General features: G+C 33.5%; 1 protein-coding gene across 1 annotated transcript in view; it reads right to left on the minus strand.

Moving 5' to 3' along the window:
* Pbp49 (proximal sequence element A Pbp49) overlaps nucleotides 1-20,247 on the minus strand; it is a 204,723-nt gene that overhangs the window by 37,705 nt on the left and 146,771 nt on the right. Inside the window, exon 6 of the mRNA XM_089094144.1 lies at nucleotides 3,277-3,427. Coding sequence (XP_088950270.1) covers nucleotides 3,277-3,427 — 151 coding nt within the window. The remainder of the gene's footprint in view (nucleotides 1-3,276; nucleotides 3,428-20,247) is intronic.

The following is a 20,247-nucleotide window of genomic DNA, read 5'->3' on the forward strand; positions in this document are numbered from 1 at the left end:
GTCTGAATCTACGTATTTGTATGTGTTTTCGTCACTCTCACTCTTTTTGCCTGTTTGTCTGGGCGGGTTTTTGCTTATTTCAATGCATGTCTTTTTCGGTTTGTGTGTCTGAATCTACGTATTTGTACGTGTTTTTGTCTCTCTCACTCTTTTTGCCTGTGTGTCTGGGCGGGTGTTTGCTTATTTCAATGCATGTCTTTCTCGGTTTGTGCGTCTGAATCTACGTATTTGTATGTGTTTTGTCTCTCTTACACGTATTTGTATGTGTTTTTGTCTCTCTCATTCTTTTTGCTTGTGTGTCTGGTCAGGTGTTGGCTTATTCCAATGCATGTCTTTTTAGGTTTGTGTGTCTGAATCTACGAATTTGTATGTGTTTTTGTCTCTCTCACTCTTTTTGCCTGTGTCTGGGCGGGTGTTTGCTTATTCCAACGCATGTCTTTCTCGGATTGTGTGTCTGAATCTACATAAATGTATGTGTTTTTGTCTCTCTCACTCTTTTTGCCTGTGTGTCTGTGCAGGAGTTTGCTTATTCCAATGCATGTCTTTCTCGGTTTTTATGTCTGAATCTACGTATTTGTATGTGTTTTTGTCTTTCTCACTCTTTTTGCCTGTGTGTCTGGGCGGGTGTTTGCTTATTCCAAGGCATGTCGTTCTCAGCTTGTGTCTCTGAATCTATGTATTTTTATGTGTTTTTGTCTCTCTCACTCTTTTTGGCTGTGTGTCTGGGCGGGTGTTTGCTTATTCCAATGCATGTCTTTCTCGGTTTGTATGTCTGAATCTACGTATTTGTATGTGTTTTTGTTTCTCAATACTCTTTTTGCCTGTGCATCTGGTTGGGTGTGTCCTTATTCCAAAAGCATGTCTTTCTCGGTTTGTCTGTCTGAATCTACGTATTTGTATGTGTTTTTGTCTCTCTCACTCTTTTTGCTTGTGTGTCTGGGCGGGTGTTTGCTTATTCCAATTAAATGTGAATTTTTTATGTTTTAAGTATGTTTCATGGCATTCTAAGAGATGTTAAAAAAAAGTTGAAAAAAATATGTTAAAAAAAAGTGCACTAAAACAATATTTTTCTAATAGTAAAAGTCACGACTAAAATTTCTATATCATTCTCATTTTGAATTTAGAAAATATTAAATGTGATTTTTTTTTATGTTTTAAGTATATGACATGTCATTCTAAGAGATGTAAAAAAAAAGTTGAAAAAAAATGTAAAAAAAATGGTCACTGCAAACATTATTTTTCTAATAGTAAAAGTCGCGACACACATATCTATATCATTCCCATTTTGAAGTTGGAAAATATAAAATGTGAATTTTTATTTTTAAATATGTTTCATGTCATTCTAACAGATGTAAAAAAAAAGTTGAAAAAAACTCAAAAAAAAGTTGGGGTGGGGGGAGGGGGTGGTTCTGGAGGGGGTTGAGGGAGAGAGGGGTGTAGGGATAGGGATAGGACTTGGGGCCCAAGCATCAGAAGAAATTGTCTGTCTAGTATGCATCTCAAATCATCGGGGTATGCATATTCTGACGATGATGCCATAAAAATGCCCCGAAACAGGTCACTTTTAACACCTATCAAAAATCCAATTGGTAAATCGAATGTGCTTGAACTTGTTCCAGTTCAATGGAATGAATATGTTAAGATATTGTGACGCTTAACATCAGTTGGGCAATGTCCCAGAAACAATACATTAGATGTATTTCTAAAATCATACTATGTTCAATGGTTTGTTGGTTCAGTCGATTAACATGTCGTTCTTTTACCTTAGGAAATCACTGGTCTCACGTTTCGATTCCTACATGAAACACAAATTTCATAAAAATCAATGGGAAAATACTTAGAATGAAAAAAATCGTATAATTGGAAAAGAAAAATATCATCATTAGAGTACAATAAAATGACATCAATAAAAAACTATTAAAATAAAAATCCATATATACATGCAATAAAACATTCATATAAAGAAAAACTTTAAATAAAACATCAACGATACTGCCCCGTTGGAATGCAGGGGCAATAAAACATCCATACAAAAAATAACATTAAATAAAACACCAGCCACACAGCATTGGAATGCAAGGGGAAAGCCCCGTTGGAATGATGATTGAAAAAACCATATATCCATACAATAAAACATCCATACAAAAAAAAACATTAAATAAAACACCAACCATATAATAATACGTATAATCAATCATATAGCAACACACACATTCAACCATATATTAAAAACCATATATCCATACAATAAAACATCCATACAAAAAAAAAACATTAAATAAAACATCAACCATATAACAATACGTATAATCAATCATAAAGTAACACACATATTTAACCATATATCAAAAAACCATTTCTGTAATAACAATCAGAAAACCATACAATAAAACATCAAATATAACACAAATACAACAATAAAAATCCATAAACATAAAACATCCATATATCTGTATTGTCTCTTTAATTGATACAGTAATGTCCTATCTGTCTGCTACCTTAGATTAACACAATAATGTCCCACCTGGCCACTACCTTTCAATGATACAGTAATTTGCTACCACCCCTCTCTCTATCATTATAGCTACACTACTGTCATTTTCTTTCTATATGAAACATTCATATATGAAAATTCTAGCCATATTTTCTAACCTGATTTGCCATATAACTATATATAACTAGCCATATAACTATAACTATCCATATTTATCTAGCCATAACTAGCCATATAACTCGCCATATATATAGCTAGCCATATAACTCACCGCATTTGCAGGTCTCTCTGAAGTGAGCCCGCTGGAGGATTCTTAAATCGTTCTAAGAAAAAAGTTACATTCGAGGTGTAGCTTAATATAAATTTAGAAGAACTATAGAATATTTACCGAAACATGCCCCCTTAAGAATTGGGTGCAACGATACTCTTCCAAACAGATTCGGGGGTATAGTGTGATACAAATCTAGAAGAACTATAAAAAATTTACCAATAAATGCGCCCTTAGGTATTGGGTACAATGGTATTCTCCAAACAGATTCGGGGGTACAGCTTAATATAAAAATAGAAGAACTATAGAATATTTTACCGATACACGCGCCCTAAAGTATTGGGTGGAACGCTATTCTTGCAAACAGATTCGGGGTGTAGCTTAATATAAAACTAGAAGAACTATAGAATATTTACCGATACATGCGCCCTTAAGTATTGGGGGCAACGGTATTTTTGCAAACAGATTTGGGGTATAGCTTTATAGAAATCTAGAAGAACTATAAAATATTTACCGACACTCTTGGCTCATCCTTTTTAAAAAATTTTGGATCTTCCGACACTTCTTGAAAGTGTGCATAATTGTTCAGACATGGTACACTATCCCTAAGTGCTGTAAGTTTTTGGTCTCCATAAAACATAAGGTCCACATGATCATCAAAACCTCTGAAATCAATAGAATGAACATCAGGTGAATTTAGTAGTTTTTGCGAAGACGGCCTACTCATATCAGCCAAGTTTATAATCCATACACACCATCTACACTATATCATCTTACACACGTATCGGCCAGTTTCACAAGATAACCCTGGGCGGACATTACAACGCTTTTTATTCCACTAGTCTTCTTTTTATTCGCAATTATGGAGTTTCTTCACACAATCTGAGCGGAAAAAAGTCGATCCATGTGCTTCGGTTTTCCGAATATCTTCTCCAGTTGCTACTTCGGACTGTTAGCCAGTATATTTCAAGCAGATATTATTTTTTTATATTTCTTCAAATCTGAACAAGATTCTAGACAGATTTTATAAGCGTCGTGAAGGTATTGTCGACACTCTGCTTAACTGTGTTTTAAGTGTTTTGCTTATGTAGTTCAGATATTATTTACTTGTTTAGTTTTTTTTTTAGTATTTTTATGTTTTTTTAGCTTTTTGTTAGATCTTTCGTTTTTCGTTTTTAAACTCCTCTAAGCGCGGTTATGTTTTGTACAAAGGGTGAAAACTATCACAAAATTTTAGCTTCATTCTTCATACAATTTGTGTTGGGAAATTATATTATTATTTTGAAGTAATTTTTCGTAAATTCCTAGAACATGTGTTTTTTTTCTTTAAAAAATTCGAACGTCATTTTCTGTGGTAAGTTTAGTTTTCAGAATGGAGCTTCTTTTAGGAGGGAAAATAAGATTCTTAGTGCTACGGTATTTAATTCGAACAAGTAACTCACACTACTTTTTCTCCAAAGTCGTCCGATCAAAATTTCGAGATAGCCATTTCGTTCAGCATAGCTGAAAGGTACAACGACTATGCCTTTGGGAATAATATGACCCCTTACAGCCCATGGGGAAAGGGATGTAAGTTACAAAATTTAAACATTGTTTACGTATAGTATTTGTTATTGGGAATTATACGGACATCTCATTTTGGGAGAGGGATGGAGAGATTACTGCTTGGGGAGATTTACTATGTTGAAAATTTTCCGTGTCGAGGGAAGCTTCCGGGGGTGAGATTTCCAGGGGAAATTTTACACTGGGGGAATTTATCATAATTCCAATACGAAATTCTTTTTGTCTCTCTTTGTCTTTACCGACTAAATTTAAAACGTTGAGATATTCCAGGGGAATTTTCAGCGGGGTTGGGATCTTCTGAAGAGGTTTTCCACGGAAGGGGTAAGGAAATTCCCGCGGAAGGGGTAAGGGAAAGTCCCACTGGAGGGAGGGGAATTTTATGGAAAATTTCCCACGGAGGGGGATATCGGACATGATTTAAAAACGATCAGAAATTAAAGCCTTTTTCAATTGAAAGTATGCTAAGGAGATTTTTCAGGCAGAATTATCCGCAAGAAATTTCCCTGTGGGATTTTCAGCGAGGATGGAATTGTCCAGGGTAAATTTTCCACGAAAGGATATTTTACGTGGGAGGAACTTTACTTTGAGGAATTTTATGTGGGGGGGTATTTTCCATGGAGCAAAGCTGGATTTTTCAGTATCATTTGAAAAATGATCATTGAAAGATCAGTATCTGGAAAAATGATCAGACATTAAATATATAAAAAACAAATTTTTCCAACTGAAAGTAAGAACCAACATTGAAACTTAGGACAAGCAGAAATTAGTCCATAAATGAGGGGCATTGCCCCCTTTTCAATACCTCACTCTTTACACAAAAGTTTGACTTTTGTCCGAATTCTTTAAGAACGGCTCCTGAAACAAAAGGACCGTTGAATTATAATTAGATAGCTACGTACGCAGAAATTCAACTTTTCATTACAATGGTTCGACTTTTCAAAATAAACGTTTCTCATTAAAAACTAATGTTTTAACTATAGGATGAAAGTTGCTACCCCTCTCTGTATCCATATCGCTGGCTTAGTCCAAAATAGTACATGACTGTGGACCACACTACTGAAGACTTTAGAAAGGTTCAAGGCACATGTATTAAGTGGAGACCCCTTACCCACCAACACTGCTTATTTTGGCATAAAAAAGAAAGCAGTGTGTTAATAACCAATAGCAGATTAGACACCAAATTGCTTAGCTCTAAAATTTATAAACTGACTTAAATGACAGTAAATAGATCAAGGATTTTACTTATATTCTGCGCGTTAAACTCGCAAGCTTGTCCTTCATGACTGGGGTACGAGTCACGGTGTCACCGGTTAATCTTTTTGGACAGGGGTCAGTGGCTCAACTTTGTAAGCTCAGTCAGAGCCAACCCAGCTCTAAATGAGTACCTGGAGAAATCTAGGGAATGTAGACAGAAAAGGTGTGCAAAAGAACAAGATAGTTGACGTCCAGTCCATATTCCTATTCGTGGCCGAAGGGCCATGAAACAGAGATCAGCACCGCTGGTTTGAACTATAAAGTCCAGCGCCGTCCAATTTTTCAGATGAGTGAGCCTTCCAAAGGAGATTTTCCATATTTACTATATTAACTGTAAATGAAATGAAAGAACGCCACTTCGGACAGTAGAATGGGGGGTACCAGCCCCACGGGGCACCCCTGCTGCCACCTATAACTTTTTTGCACCCCAAATAAGGGCATAGAGTCATTAGGGAGAACACGTGGTTAATGGGGTCAATGACCTCTTTCTCCATGGTCTCTTTCTCCAGGTGTGTTTTTGGCACGCTCTCAGCGAATGTTATGAGTTTCCCGCCAGGAATTTAGAACACCTGTGCTGTCGACCTCAATTCACCTATTGTGAATCAATAATTCCCCTTAGAAACAACAAATTAATTCCCCTTTCTTGACAGATCAATCAACCAATGACATCATCTGTCAGACTTTAAAAATTTTCGCATAGAAACGATTCTCCAGGAATAGATCCAAGTCATTAATGTCTTTGCCTCGGAAACAACTCTTTTGGTCGAACTCCAAAGGATATTAATAGCCAAAGACCATGGAAACAATTCTCCAAGAAACATCTTAGTGATGAACTACTTTAGCGCGGGAATCAGGTTTCTTATTAATTTGAAATGCATTAGCGCAGAGATGCCAAAAACAAAAGGAACACGCTGAATTACGTTCAGGGATTATTTGGGTGAAAGTGTTTTAGAGAGGTTATGGAATTATTTCGGCGAAACAGTTAGAGACATTTTCAAAGAAGATTTTAGGAGAGATTTTGGAAGAGGTTTTGAGTGTGGTCGTTATAATACACAAGTTCCATTTGAACAGTGTTGTGAGGTCCTCTACCCCAACCCCAAAGGGTTCCAATCCTCCTACCCCAACCCCGAAGGCCGCCCCCGGTCCTCAAAGGTCCACTGGGCTCCCAAAGGGCCCCCCGGCCCTCAAGGTTCCCCCAGACCCCCCCCCCCGGGCCCAAAGGGCCCCTCCCCTCCTCCTCCTCCCCTCATCCTCCTCCCCCTCCTCCTCCTCCCCTCCTCATCCTCCCCTCCCCTCCCCTCCTCCTTCTCCCTCCTCCTCCCCTCCCCTTCCCTCCCCCATTTTTTATACTTTTTTTGTGCATTGAGACACAGAATGACCCCCTCCCCCCGGCCCCTCCCCCCACCAAAGTTCTGGTTTTTAAAAGTTCATTTTTAATTTCATTCGTTTAAATTCAAGAGTTTGAATTTTTAAATAGTTGGTTGTTGTGGGTTAAATTTTCACAGTTACATTTTCTTTTTATTTCTTTTTTAATTTTGAATTTATTTCGTTGAAATGCAAGAGTTAGAATATTTCAGTAGTGTTTGGTTGTGATTTACCTTGTCACAGTTACATTTTCTTGATTTTTCAAAGTACATTTTGAATTTCTTTCGTTGAAATGCAAGAGTTGGAATGTTTCAGTAGTGTTTGGTTGTGGTTTACCTTGTCACAGTTACATTTTCTTGATTTTTCAAAGTTCATTTTGAATTTCTTTCTTTGAAATTCAAGACTTGGAATATTTCAGTAGTGTTTGCTTGTGGTTTACCTTGTCAAAGTTACATTTTCTTGATTTTTCAAAGTTCATTTTGAATTTCTTTCATTGAAATGCTAGAGTTGGAATATTTTAGTAGTGTGTGGTTTACCATGTCACAGTTACATTTTCCTGATTTTTCAAAGTTCATTTTGAACTTTTTTCATTGAAAAGCAAGAGTTGGAATATTTCAATAGTGTGTTGTTTTTGTTTACCTTGTCAGAGTTACATTTTCTTGATTTTTCAAAGTTCATTTTGAATTTCTTTTGTTGAAATGCAAGAGTTGGAATGTTACAATAGTGTGTTGTTGTAGTTTAACTTGTCAGAGTAAAATTCTTTGGATTTGTCAAAGTTCATTTTGAATTTCTTTCGTTGAAATGCTATAGTTTGTATATTTTAGTTGTATTTGGTTATGGCTTACCTTGTCAAAGTTACATTTTCGCGATTTTTCAAAGCTCCTTTGAATTTCTTTCGTTTAAATGAGTTATTTGAATTATTTCAGTATTGTTCGGTTGTAGTTTACCTTGTTACAGTTACATTTTATGAATTTTTCAAAGTTCATTTTTAATTTCTTTCGTTGAAATGCAAGAGTTGGAATATTTCAGTAGTGTTTGGTTGTGGTTTACCTTGTCACAGTTACATTTTCTGAATTTTTCAAAGTTCATTTAGAATTCCCTTCGTTGAAATGCAAGAGTTGGAATGTTTCAGTAGTGTTTGGTTGCGGTTTAACTTGTCATAGTTACATTGTTCTGATTTTTCAAAGTTCATTTTGAATATCTTTCTTTTAATATAAAGACTTGTAATATTTCAGTAGTGTTAGGTTTTGGTTTACCATGTCTAAGTTACATCTTCTTTATTTTTCAAAGTTCATTTCGAATTTATTTCCTTGAAATGCAAGAGTTTGGAATATTTCAGTGGTGTTTGGCCGTGGTTTACCTTGTCGCAGTTACATGTTCTTTATTTTTCAAAGTTCATTTCGAATTTCATTGTTGAAATGCAAGAGTTGGAATATCTAAGTAGTGTTTGGTTGTGGTTTACCTTGTCACAGTTACATTTTTATGATTTTTCAAAGTTCATTTTGATTTTCTTTCATTGAAATGCAAGAGTTGGAATATTTCAGTAGTGTTTGGTTGTGGTTTACCTTGTCAAAGTTACATCTTCTTGATTTTTCAAAGTTCATTTTGAATTTCTTTCCTTGAAATGCAAGAGTTGGAATATTTCAGTAGTGTTTGGTCATCGTTTACCTTGTCACAGTTACATTTTCGTGATTTTTTAAATTTCATTTCGAATTTATTTCTTTGAAATGCAAGAGTTGGAATATTTCAGTAGTGTTTGCTTGTGGTTTAAATTGTCACAGTTACATTTTCTTGATTTTTCAAAGTTAATTTTGAATTTATTTCGTTGAAATGCAAGAGTTGGAATATTTCAGTAGTGTTTGGTTGTGGTTTAACTTGTCAAAGTTACATTTTCTTGATTGTTCAAATTCATTTTTAATTCCTATCGTTGAAATGCAAGAGTTGGAATATTTAAGTAGTGTTTGGTTGTCGTTTACCATGTCACAGTTACATTTTCTTGATTTTTCAAACTTTCTTTTGAATTTCTTTCGTTGAAGTGCAAGAGTTGGAATATTTCAGTAGTGTTCGGTTGTGGTTTACCTTGTCACAGTTACATTTTCTTGATTTTTCAAATTTAATTTTGAATTTTTTTCGTTGAAATGCAAGAGTTGGAATATTTCAGTAGTGTTTGGTTGTGGTTTAACTTGTCACAGTTACATTTTCTTGATTTTTCATAATTCATTTTGAATTTCTATCGTTGAAATGCAAGAGTTGGAATATTTCAGTAGTGTTTGGTTGTGGTCACACCTGGTTTACCTTGTCACAGTTACATTTTCTTGATTTTTCAAAGTTTATTTTGAATTTCTTTCATTGAAATGCAAGAGTTGGAATATTTCAGAAGTGTTTGGTCGTGGTTTACCTTGTCACAGTTACATTTTCTTGATTTTTCAAAGTTCATTTTGAATTTCTTTCATTGAAAAGCAAGAGTTGGAATTTTTCAGTAATGTTTGGTTGTGGTTTACCTTGTCACAGTTACATTTTCATGATTTTTCAAAGTTCATTTTGAATTTCTTTCGTTGAAATGCAAGAGTTGGAAATATTTCAGTAGTGTATGGTTATGGTTTACCTTGTCACAGTTACATTTTCCTGATTTTTCAAACTCTATTTTGAATTTCTTTCTTTGAAATGCAAGAGTTGGAACATTTCAGTAGTGTTTGGGTGTGGCTTACCTTGTCACAGTTACATTTTCTTGATTTCTCAAAGTTCATTTCGAATTTCTTTCGTTGAAATGCAAGAGTTGGAATATTTCAGTAGTGTAGGGTTATGGTTTACCTGGTCACAGTTGCATTTTCTTGATTTTTCAAAGTTCATTTTGAATTTCTTTCGTTGAAATGCTAGAGTTTTTTTGATTCAGGTGTGTTTTTGTGTGGTTTAGATTTTAATAGTGACTTTATCTTTCTTTTTATAATTTCATTTTGAATTTCTTTCATTGAAATGCAAGAGTTGGTATGTTTCATGAGTGTTTTCATATTGTTTACCATTTCACAGTTACATTTCCTGATTCTTCAATGTTCATTTCGAGTTTCGTACATTTAAATTTAAGTGCTTGAATATTTAACTGGAGGATTGTTGTAGCTAAACTTGTACAAGCTACATATTCACTTTTACACAAATCTATATTTTAATTTATTTAGTTTAAAATCAATATTTGGACTATTTAATTAGTGTTTGTTTATGGTTTAAACTGTAAAAGTTACATTATATTTATTTTTAAAAGTTCATTTTGAATTTATTTCGATGAAATGCAAGAGTTGGAATATTTCAGTAGTGTTTGGTTATGGTTTACCTTGTCACAGTTACATTCTCCTGATTTTTCTATGTTCATTTGTATTTCCTTCCTTGAAATGCAAGAGCTGGAATATTTCAGAAGTGTTTGGTTGTGGTATATATTCTAACACCTACATACTCTGAATTCTTCAATGCTCATTTTGATTTTCAATCGTTTTATTACACGAGATTAACTATTTTAGCAGTGTTTGGTTGTGGTTTACCTTGTCACAGTTACATTTTCTTGAATTTTCAAAGTTCATTTTGAATTTCTTTCGTTGTAATGCATGAGTTTGAATATTTTAAGAACGTTTGCTTGTAGATTACCGTGTCAAAATTACATTTTCTTGATTTTTCAAATTTCATTTTGAATTTTATAAACTGAAATGCGGGAGTTGTAATATTTTTGTAGAGCTTGTTCGTGGAATAACTTGTCAAAGCTACATTTTCATGATTTTTAAAAGTTCATTTGAATTTATTTAATTGAAAAGCAAGATTTGGAATATTTCTGATTCGCTCTGTCACGGTGTCCATTGTCACTGGTAATGATCCAAGATGCATCCTGGTCCATTTGTATTTCTTTCAATTTGGAGTATTACCTTGTATTAATCAGTAGTGTAGTATAAGGGTTCTCATAACCACTGTAGCATTTACGAGATTATACATTGTTCATTATTAATAAATTACGTATTTAAGAAATTTATTTTCAATATATGAAGCTATTTGGTATTTTGCTAATATCAGATGTAACATATTCATGATTATTAAAAGTTCATTTCGAATTTCTTTCGTTGAAATGCAAAAGTTGGAATATTTCAGTATTTCTATCGATGAAATGCAAGAGTTGGAATATTTCAGTAGTGTTTGCTTGTGGTTTACCTTGTCAAAGTTACATTTTCTTGATTTTTCAAAGTATATTTGAATTTCTTTCGTTGAAATGCAAGAGTTGGTCCTTTTCCGGTGAGTATGGTTAGGTTAGACTAGATTCAGTTAGGTTAGATTAGGCTAGGTTAGGTTAGCCTACGTACGCTTCACTTAGGTTAGCTTAGGTTAGGTGAGAGACATGCGAAAAGTTAGGTGTACGATTAGGTTAGGTTAGGTTAGGTTAGGTTAGGTTAAGTTAGGTTAGGCTAGGTTCGCATAAGAACGCGCACGTACGTAGGCTAACCTAGCCTAACCTAACTTAACATAACCTAACTTAATCTAACCTAACCTAACCTAATCATACACCTAACTTTTCGCATGTCTCTCACCTAACCTAAGCTAACCTATGTGATGTGTGTGTAGGCTAACCTTACCTAATCTAACCTAACTTAATCTAGTCTAACCTAACCATACTCACCGGAAAAGGACCAACTCTTGTATTTCAACGAAAGAAATTCAAATGAACTTTGAAAAATCAAGAAAATGTAACTGTGACAAGGTAAACCACAAGCAAACACTACTGAAATATTCCAACTCTTGCTTTTCAACGAAAGAAACCAAACACTACTGAAATTATCCAACTCTTGCATTTCAATAAAAGAAATTCAAAATAAACTTTGAAAAATCCAGAAAATGTAACTGTGACAAGTTAAACCACAGCCGATCTCTACTGAAAAATTCCAATTATTGCATTTCAACGAAAGAAATTCAAAATGAACTTTGAAAAATCAAGAAAATGTAACTGTGACAAGGTTAACCACAAGCAAACACTACTGAAATATTCCAACTCTTCCATTTCAACGAAAGAAATTCCACATGAACTTTGAAAAATTAAGATTATTTAACTCTTAATTTGTCAACCACTACCAAAATCTTATGAAATATTCAAACTCTTGCATTTCAACGAAATAAATTCAAAATGAACTTTGAAAAATCATGAAAATGTAACTGTGACAAGGTTAACCACAACCAAACACTACTGAAATATTCCAACTCTTGCTTTTCAACGAATGGAAATCAAAATGAACTTTGAAAAATCAACAAAATATAACTGTGACAAGTTAATCCACAACCAAACACTACTTAAATATTCCAACTCTTGCATTTCAACGAACTAAATTCAAAATGAACTTTGAAAAATCAAGAAAATGTAACTGTGACAAGGTAAACCACACCCAGACACTACTGAAATATTCCAACTCTTGCATTTCAACGAATGAAAATCAAAATGAACTTTGAAAAATCAAGAAAATGTAACTGTGACAAGGTAATCCACAACCAAACACTACTGAAATATTCCAACTCTTGCATTTCAATGAAAGAAATTCAAAATGAACTTTGAAAAATCAAGAAAATGTAACTGTGATAAGGTAAACCACAACCAAACACTACTGAAATATTCCAACTCTTGCATTTCAACTAAAGAAATTAAAAATTAACATTTAATAATCTATAATAAGTAACTTTTAAACTGTAAACCATAACCATACACTATTGAAATACTCAAACTCTTATATTATAACGATTGAAATTAAATATGAACATTGAAGATTCAATAGAAAGAAACTGTTACAATGGATAAAACACCAAAACACAACAGAATACGATAAAATCTTTAATTTCAAAGAAAGAAATTTAGAATTTACTTTTAAATATCTAGAAAATGTAACTGTGACAAGGTAAACCATAACCAAACACTACTGAAATATTCTAACTCTTGCATTTCCAAGAGATAATTTCAAAATGAACTTTGAAAAATCAAGAAAATGTAACTGTGACAAGTTAAACCACAACCAAACAATACTTAAATATTCCAACTCTTGCATTTCAACTAAAGAAATTCAAATGAACTTGAAAAATCAAGAAAATTTAACTGTGACAAGGTAAACCATAAGCACACACTACTTAAATATTCCAACTCGTGCTTTTCAACGAAAGAAATTCAAAATTATCTTTGAAAAATCAAGAAACTTTAAATGTGACAAGGTAAACAACAACCAAACAATACTGAACTGGTCCAACTCTTGCAATTCAAAGAAATAAATTAAAAATGAACTTTGAAAAATCACGAAATTGTAACTGTGACAAGGTAAACCACGACCAAACACTACTGAAATATTCCAATTCTTTCATTTCAAATAAATAAATTCAAATGAACTTTGAAAAATAAAGAAAATGTAACTGTGATAAGGTGAACCACAACCAAACACTTTTGAAATATTCCAACTCTTGCATTTCAATGAAAGAAATTCAAAATGAACTTTGAAAAATCAAGAAAATATAACTGTGACAAGTTAACCCAACACCAAACACTACTTAAATATTCCATCTCTTTCATTAAAACTAAAGAAATTCAAATGAACTTTGAAAAAATCAAGAAAATGTAACTGTGACAAGGTAAACCATAAGCAAACACTACTGAAATATTCCAGCTATTGCATTTCAACGAAAGAAATTCAAATTGAACTTTTAAAAATCAAGAAAATGTAACTGTTACAATGTAAACCACAACCAAACACTAATTAAATATTCCAACTCTTGCATTTCAAATAAAGAAATTCAAAATCAACTTTGAAAAATCAATAAAATGTAACTTTGACAAGGTATACCACAACCAAACACTACTGAAATATTTCAACTTTTGCATTTCAACGAAAGAAATTCAAAATGAACTATGAAAAATAAAGAAAATGTAACTGTTACAAGTTAAAACATAATCAAATACTACTGAAATAGTCCAACTCTTGCTTTTCAATGACAGAAATTCAAAATGAACTTTGAAAAATCAAGAAAATGTATCTGTGACAAGGTAAACCAAAACCATATACTACTGAAATAGTCAAGCTAATTCATTTAATCTAAAGAAATTCAAATTTATCTTATAAAATTATAGAATATTTAACTGTGAAATTGTAAACCAAACCCTAACACTGCTTAAATATTTCAACTCTTGCATTTCAGCGAAAGAAATTCAAATGAACTTTAAAATATCATGAAAATTTAACTGTGACAAGTTAATCCATAAGAAAACACTACAGAAATATTCCAACTCTTTCATTTCAACGAATGAAATTCAAAATGAACTTTGAAACATCAAGAAAATGCAACTGTGACAATGTAAACCTTAACCAGACCTTTCTGAAATATTCCAACTCTTGCATTTCAATGAAAGAAATTCAAAAGAAACATTTAAAAATCAAGAAATGTAACTGTTACAAGTTAAACCACAACCAAACACTACTGAAATATTCGAGCTCCTGCATTTCTATGAAAGAAACTCAAAATTATCTTTTAAAAATCAAGAAAGCGGAACTGTAGCAATTTAACCCACAGCCATACAATTGAGCATTTTACAGACTATTTATTCAACGCGAAAGAAGTTCAAAATGAACATTGAAAAATCAAGAAAATAAAAAGGTTGCCATTTCATCCGCGGCCTGACGCAACTGTCAAATAAAACTACATACATTTCGTCGTATGACATTCCAAATGAGCATTGAAAAATCGAGAAAATGTAACTTTGACAAGGTATACCATAACCAAACACTACTGAAATATTCCAACTCTTGCATTTCAACGAAAGAAATTCAAAATGAACTTTGAAAAAGCAAGAACATGTAACTATGACAACGAAAACCACACCCAAACACTACATAAATATTCCCACTCTCGCATTTTAACGAAAGAAATTCAAAATGAACATTGAAAAATCAAGAAAATGTAACTGTGACAAGGTATACAAAAGACCTACACTACTGAAATATTCCAACTCTTGCATTTCAACGTAAGAAAATCAAAATAAACTTTGAAAAATCACGAAAATGTAAGTGTGACACGGTAAACCACTACCAAACACTTATGAAATATTCCAACTCTCGAATTTCAATGAAAGAAATTCAAAATGAACTTTTTAAATAATCAAGAAGATTTAACTGTGACAAGGTAAACCACAACCAAACACTACTGAAATATTCCAACTCTTGCATTTCAACGAAAGAAATTCAAAATAGACTTTGAAAAATCAGGAAAATGTAACTGTGACAAGGTAAACCATAACCATACACTACTGAAATATTTCCAACTCTTGCATTTCAAATATAGATATTCAAAATGAGCTTTTAAAAATCATGATTATGTATCTACGACAAGGCAAACCACAACCAAACACTGCTGAAATATTCCAACTCTTGCATTTCAATGAAAGAAATTCAAAATGAACTTTGAAAAATCAAGAAAATGTAACTGTGATAAGGTAAACCACAACCAAACACTACTGGAATATTCCAACTCTTGCATTGCAACGAAAGAAATTCAAAATGAACTTTGGAAAATCAAGAAAATGTAACTGTAACATGGTAAACCACAACCAAACACTACTGAAATATTCCAACTCTTGCATTTCAAATAAACAAATTCAAAATGAATTATGAAAAATCAAGAAAATGTAATTGTGAAAAGTTAAACCACAACCAAGCACTACTGAAATATTCGAACTCTTGCATTTCAACGAAAAAAATTCAAAATGAACTTTGAAAAATCAAGAAAATGTAACTGTGACAAGGTAAACCAAAACCGAACACTACTGAAATATTCCAACTCTTGCATTTCAACGAAAGAAATTCAAAAGGAAGTTTGAAAAATCAAGAAAATGTAACTTTGACAAGGTAAACGACAACCAAACACTACTGAAATATTCAAACTCTTGCATTTCAACGATTGAAATTCAAAATGAATTTGAACAATTAATAAAGTTTAACTTTTACCAGGTATAACACGACCAAACACTACTTAAATATTACAGATAATGAATTTCAAAGAAAGAAATTCAAAATAAAAATTGAATAATAAAGAAAATGTAACTCTGACAAGGTAAACCACAACGAAACGCAACTGAAATATTCCAACGCCTGCATTTCAACAAAAGAAATTCAAAATGAACTTTCAAAAATCAAGAAGATGTAACTGTGACAAGGTAAACCACAACCAAACACTACTGAAGTATTCCACCTCTTGCAATTCAATGAAAGAAATACAAAAAAAACATAGAAAAATAAGTAAAATGTTACTGTGACAAGGTAAACCACAAACAAACACTACTGAAATATTCCAACTCTTGCATTTCAAAGAAAGAAATTCGAAATGAACTTTGAAAAATCAAGAAAATGTAACTGTGACAAGGTAAACCACAACCAAACACTACTGAAATATTCCAACTCTTGCATTTCAACGAAAGAAATTTAAATGAACTTTGAAAAATCAAGAAGATGTAACTGTGACAAGGTAAACCACAACCAAACACTACTGAAATATTCCAACTCTTGCATTTCAATGAAAGAAATTCAAAATTAACTTTGAAAAATAATGAAAATGTAAATGTGAAAAGGTAAACCAAAACCAAACACTACTGACATATACCAACTCTTACATTTCAAAGAATGAAATTCGAAATGAACTTTGAAAAATCAAGAAAATGTAACTGTGACACGGTAAACCACAACAAAACACTACTGAAATATTCCAACTCTTGCATTTCAACGAAAGAAATTCAAAATGAACTTTGAAAAATTAAGAAAATGTATCTCTGATATGGTAAATCACAACCAAACACTTCTGAAATAGTCCAAGTTGCATTTCAACGAACGAAAATCAAATGAACCTTGAAAAATCAGAAGGATGTAACTCTGACAAGATAGAGCCTTGCCAACTACTTTTGAAATATTCCAATTCTTGCATTTCAACGTAGGAAATTCAAAATGAACTTTGAAAAATCAAGAAGATGTAACTGTGACAAGGTAAACCACAACAAAACACTACTGAAATATTCCAACTCTTACATTTCAACGAAAGAAATTCTAAATCAACTTTGAAAAATCAGGAAAATGTAACTGTGACAAGGTAAACCACATCGAAACACAACTAAAATATTCCAACTCTTGCATTTCAACGAAAGAAATTCAAAATGAACTTTGAAAAATCAAGAAGATGTAACTGTGACACGGTAAACAACAACCAAACACTACTGAAATATTCCAACTCTTGCATTTCAACAAAAGAAATTCAAAATGAACTTTGAAAAATCCAGAAAATGTAACTGTGTCAAGGTAAACTACAACAACATACTACTGTAATATTCCAACTCTTTCATGAAACCGATTTAAATAAAATAAGATAATTTAAATCAAAATAAAAGGGTTCTGTGACAAAGTTAGACTGTAAGCTAACACTCCAGAAATAGTACATATAATACAATTCAACGAATAAAATTCAAAAAAATCTTTGAGATATCAGGAGAATATATCAATGACAATGTCAAACAAACACAACTGAAATATTCCAACTCTTCAATTTAAATGAAAGAAATTCAAAATGAACTTTGAAAAATCAAGAAAATGTAACTGTGACACGGTAAACCACAAGCAAACACTACTGAAAAATTCCAAATCTTGAAATTCAACGACAGAAATTCAAAATGAACTATGAAAAATCAAGAAAATGTAACTGTGACAAGGTAAACCACAACCAAACACTACTGAAACATTCCAACTCTTGCATTTCAACGAACGAAATTCAAAATAAACTTTGAAAAATAAAGAAATTGTAACTGTGACAAGGTAAATTACAACCAAACACTACTGAAATATTCCAACTCTTGCATTTCAACGAAAGAAATTCGAAATGAACTTTGAAAAATCAAGAAAATGTAACTCTGACAAGGTAAACCACAACCAAACACTACTGAAACATTCCAACTCTTGCATTTCAACGAAGGAAATTCAAAATGAACTTTGAAAAATCAGACCTTTGGAGGGGGGAGGGGCCGGGGGAGGGGGTCGTTCTGTGTCTCAATGCACAAAAAAAGTATAAAAAATGGGGGAGGGAAGGGGAGGGGAGGAGGGGAGGGGAGGAGGAGGAGGGAGGAGGGAGGAGGAGGAGGAGGAGGGGAGGGGAGAAGGAGGAGGAGGAGGAGGGGAGGAGGAGGAGGGGAGGGGCGGGGAGGGAGGAGGGGAGGGGCCCTTTGGGCCCGGGGGGGGGGGGTCTGGGGGAACCTTGAGGGCCGGGGGGCCCTTTGGGAGCCCAGTGGACCTTTGAGGACCGGTGGCTTCCTTCGGGGTTGGGGTAGGGGGATTGGAACCCTTTGGGGTTGGGTTAGAGGACCTCACAACACTGTTCAAATGAAACTTGTGTATTATAACGACCACACTCAAAACCTCTTCCAAAATCTATCCTAAAATCATCTTTTAAAATGTCTCTAACGGTTTCGCCGAAATAGTTCCATAGCCTCTCTAAAACACTGTCGCCAAAATAATTCCTAAACGCAATTCAGCGTGATCCTTTTGTTTTTGGCATCTCTATGCTAATGTATTTCAAATTAATATGAGAGATGATTCACGCGCTAAAACAATTCATCGCTAAGATGTTTCTTGGAGAATTGTTTCCATGGCCTTTGGCTATTAATATCCTTTGGAGTTCGACCAAAAGAGTTGTTTCCGAGGCAAAGACATTAATGACTTGGATCTATTCCTGGAGAATCGTTTCTATGCGAAAATTTTTAAAGTCTGACAGATGATGTCATTGGTTGATTGATCTGTCAAGAAAGGGGAATTAATTTGTTGTTTCTAAGGGGAATTATTGATTCACGATAGGGGAATTGAGGTCGATAGCACAGGTGTTCCAAATTTCTGGAAACTCATAACATTCGCTGAGAGCGTGCCAAAAACACACCTGGAGAAAGAGACCATGAAGAAAGAGGTCATTGACCCCATTAACCACGTGTTCTCCCTAATGACTCTATGCCCTTATTTGGGGTGCAAAAAAGTTATAGGTGGCAGCAGGGGTGCCCCGTGGGGCTGGTACCCCCCCTTCTACTTCGGACTCGTATTATTAGCACCAAGGCACAAACATAAAGTGGAGACCCCGAAAGCAATTGGGGACCAGCGAAGGAGTCAAAAATTTGGAACAACAGCATTAACTGTAAAAGCAAAAGAGGACGACATTTCGGATTCACATTATTAGTACTATTTCATCAATATTAGTATATGAAAATTTTAGTAGCTTGACTGTACTTCCAATGGCAAAAACTGACACTGGAAAAATATGGCCTTGATGGGGCGAAAGTGGCAGAACTTTATACAGTATACAGACGAAACATCCCAAACATCAAGAAATTAACTTTAGAAACAAAAAAAATAAATAATAATAAGTATACCATGAGGGTCAGTGTCATTATCGGACATCGGAAAAAATAAGCATCAGTTACCGGCCGATATAATTTTTTGGGTTATTATTTTATTATATAAATCAATATTACTATATAATATTAATATAATATTAATATAATATATAATATAATAATAATATATATTATAATATATTTATATAATATATATATTATAACATAATAATAATATTAATATAATATAATATTATTGTATAATGTTATATTATATAAATTATATATTATTATATAAAATAATATTATTTTATTATACAATTTTTTGGGTTATTGGGTTATTGTAATTTCTTTTATGACAAACTTGTCCAGAAGATGGCACCAGATTTCTTCGAGTAATTTTGCTTGTCAGGTAATTTCCAAGGTAAATAGGTAAATTCTCCAAGGTGTTGCACCTGTGACACGCAACAGTGACACCTTGAAACTCCCCCGTCCACACCTTACAACGCCTTCTCTCTCCTTTAGCTCTGCCCCTGACTGGATATCATGGTTTTAACCAATTGAATCTTGGATCTTTCACCCACGCAAGTGAACATTCATTAAATAGGAATGTATGGTTTATTGTATTCTTTTTTAGTTGTTTTGGTAGAAGATGTATGGCCTGGAAGTCACCATAGGGGGAGTTCAAAGGTGTCACTGCTGCGTGTCAACACCTTGGAAAACATACCTATTTACTTTGGAAATTTAGCTTGTTTGTCCGCATTTGTCAACACATTCTTCAAATCCCTCCTCCAAACTTAGAACTCTAGCTGAACCCCTGTATCCAATGTGCCTAGCATGGATTCGTCCGTAAGAGACCATATCATATGAATGTAAAGTAACGTTTTCATAGTAATATGTGAA

The sequence above is a fragment of the Artemia sp. Qi Xiang Cuo genome, chromosome 9 (genome assembly GCF_049724085.1).
Source record: "Artemia sp. Qi Xiang Cuo chromosome 9, ASM4972408v1, whole genome shotgun sequence".
NCBI classification, from domain to species: Eukaryota; Metazoa; Arthropoda; class Branchiopoda; order Anostraca; family Artemiidae; genus Artemia; species Artemia sp. Qi Xiang Cuo.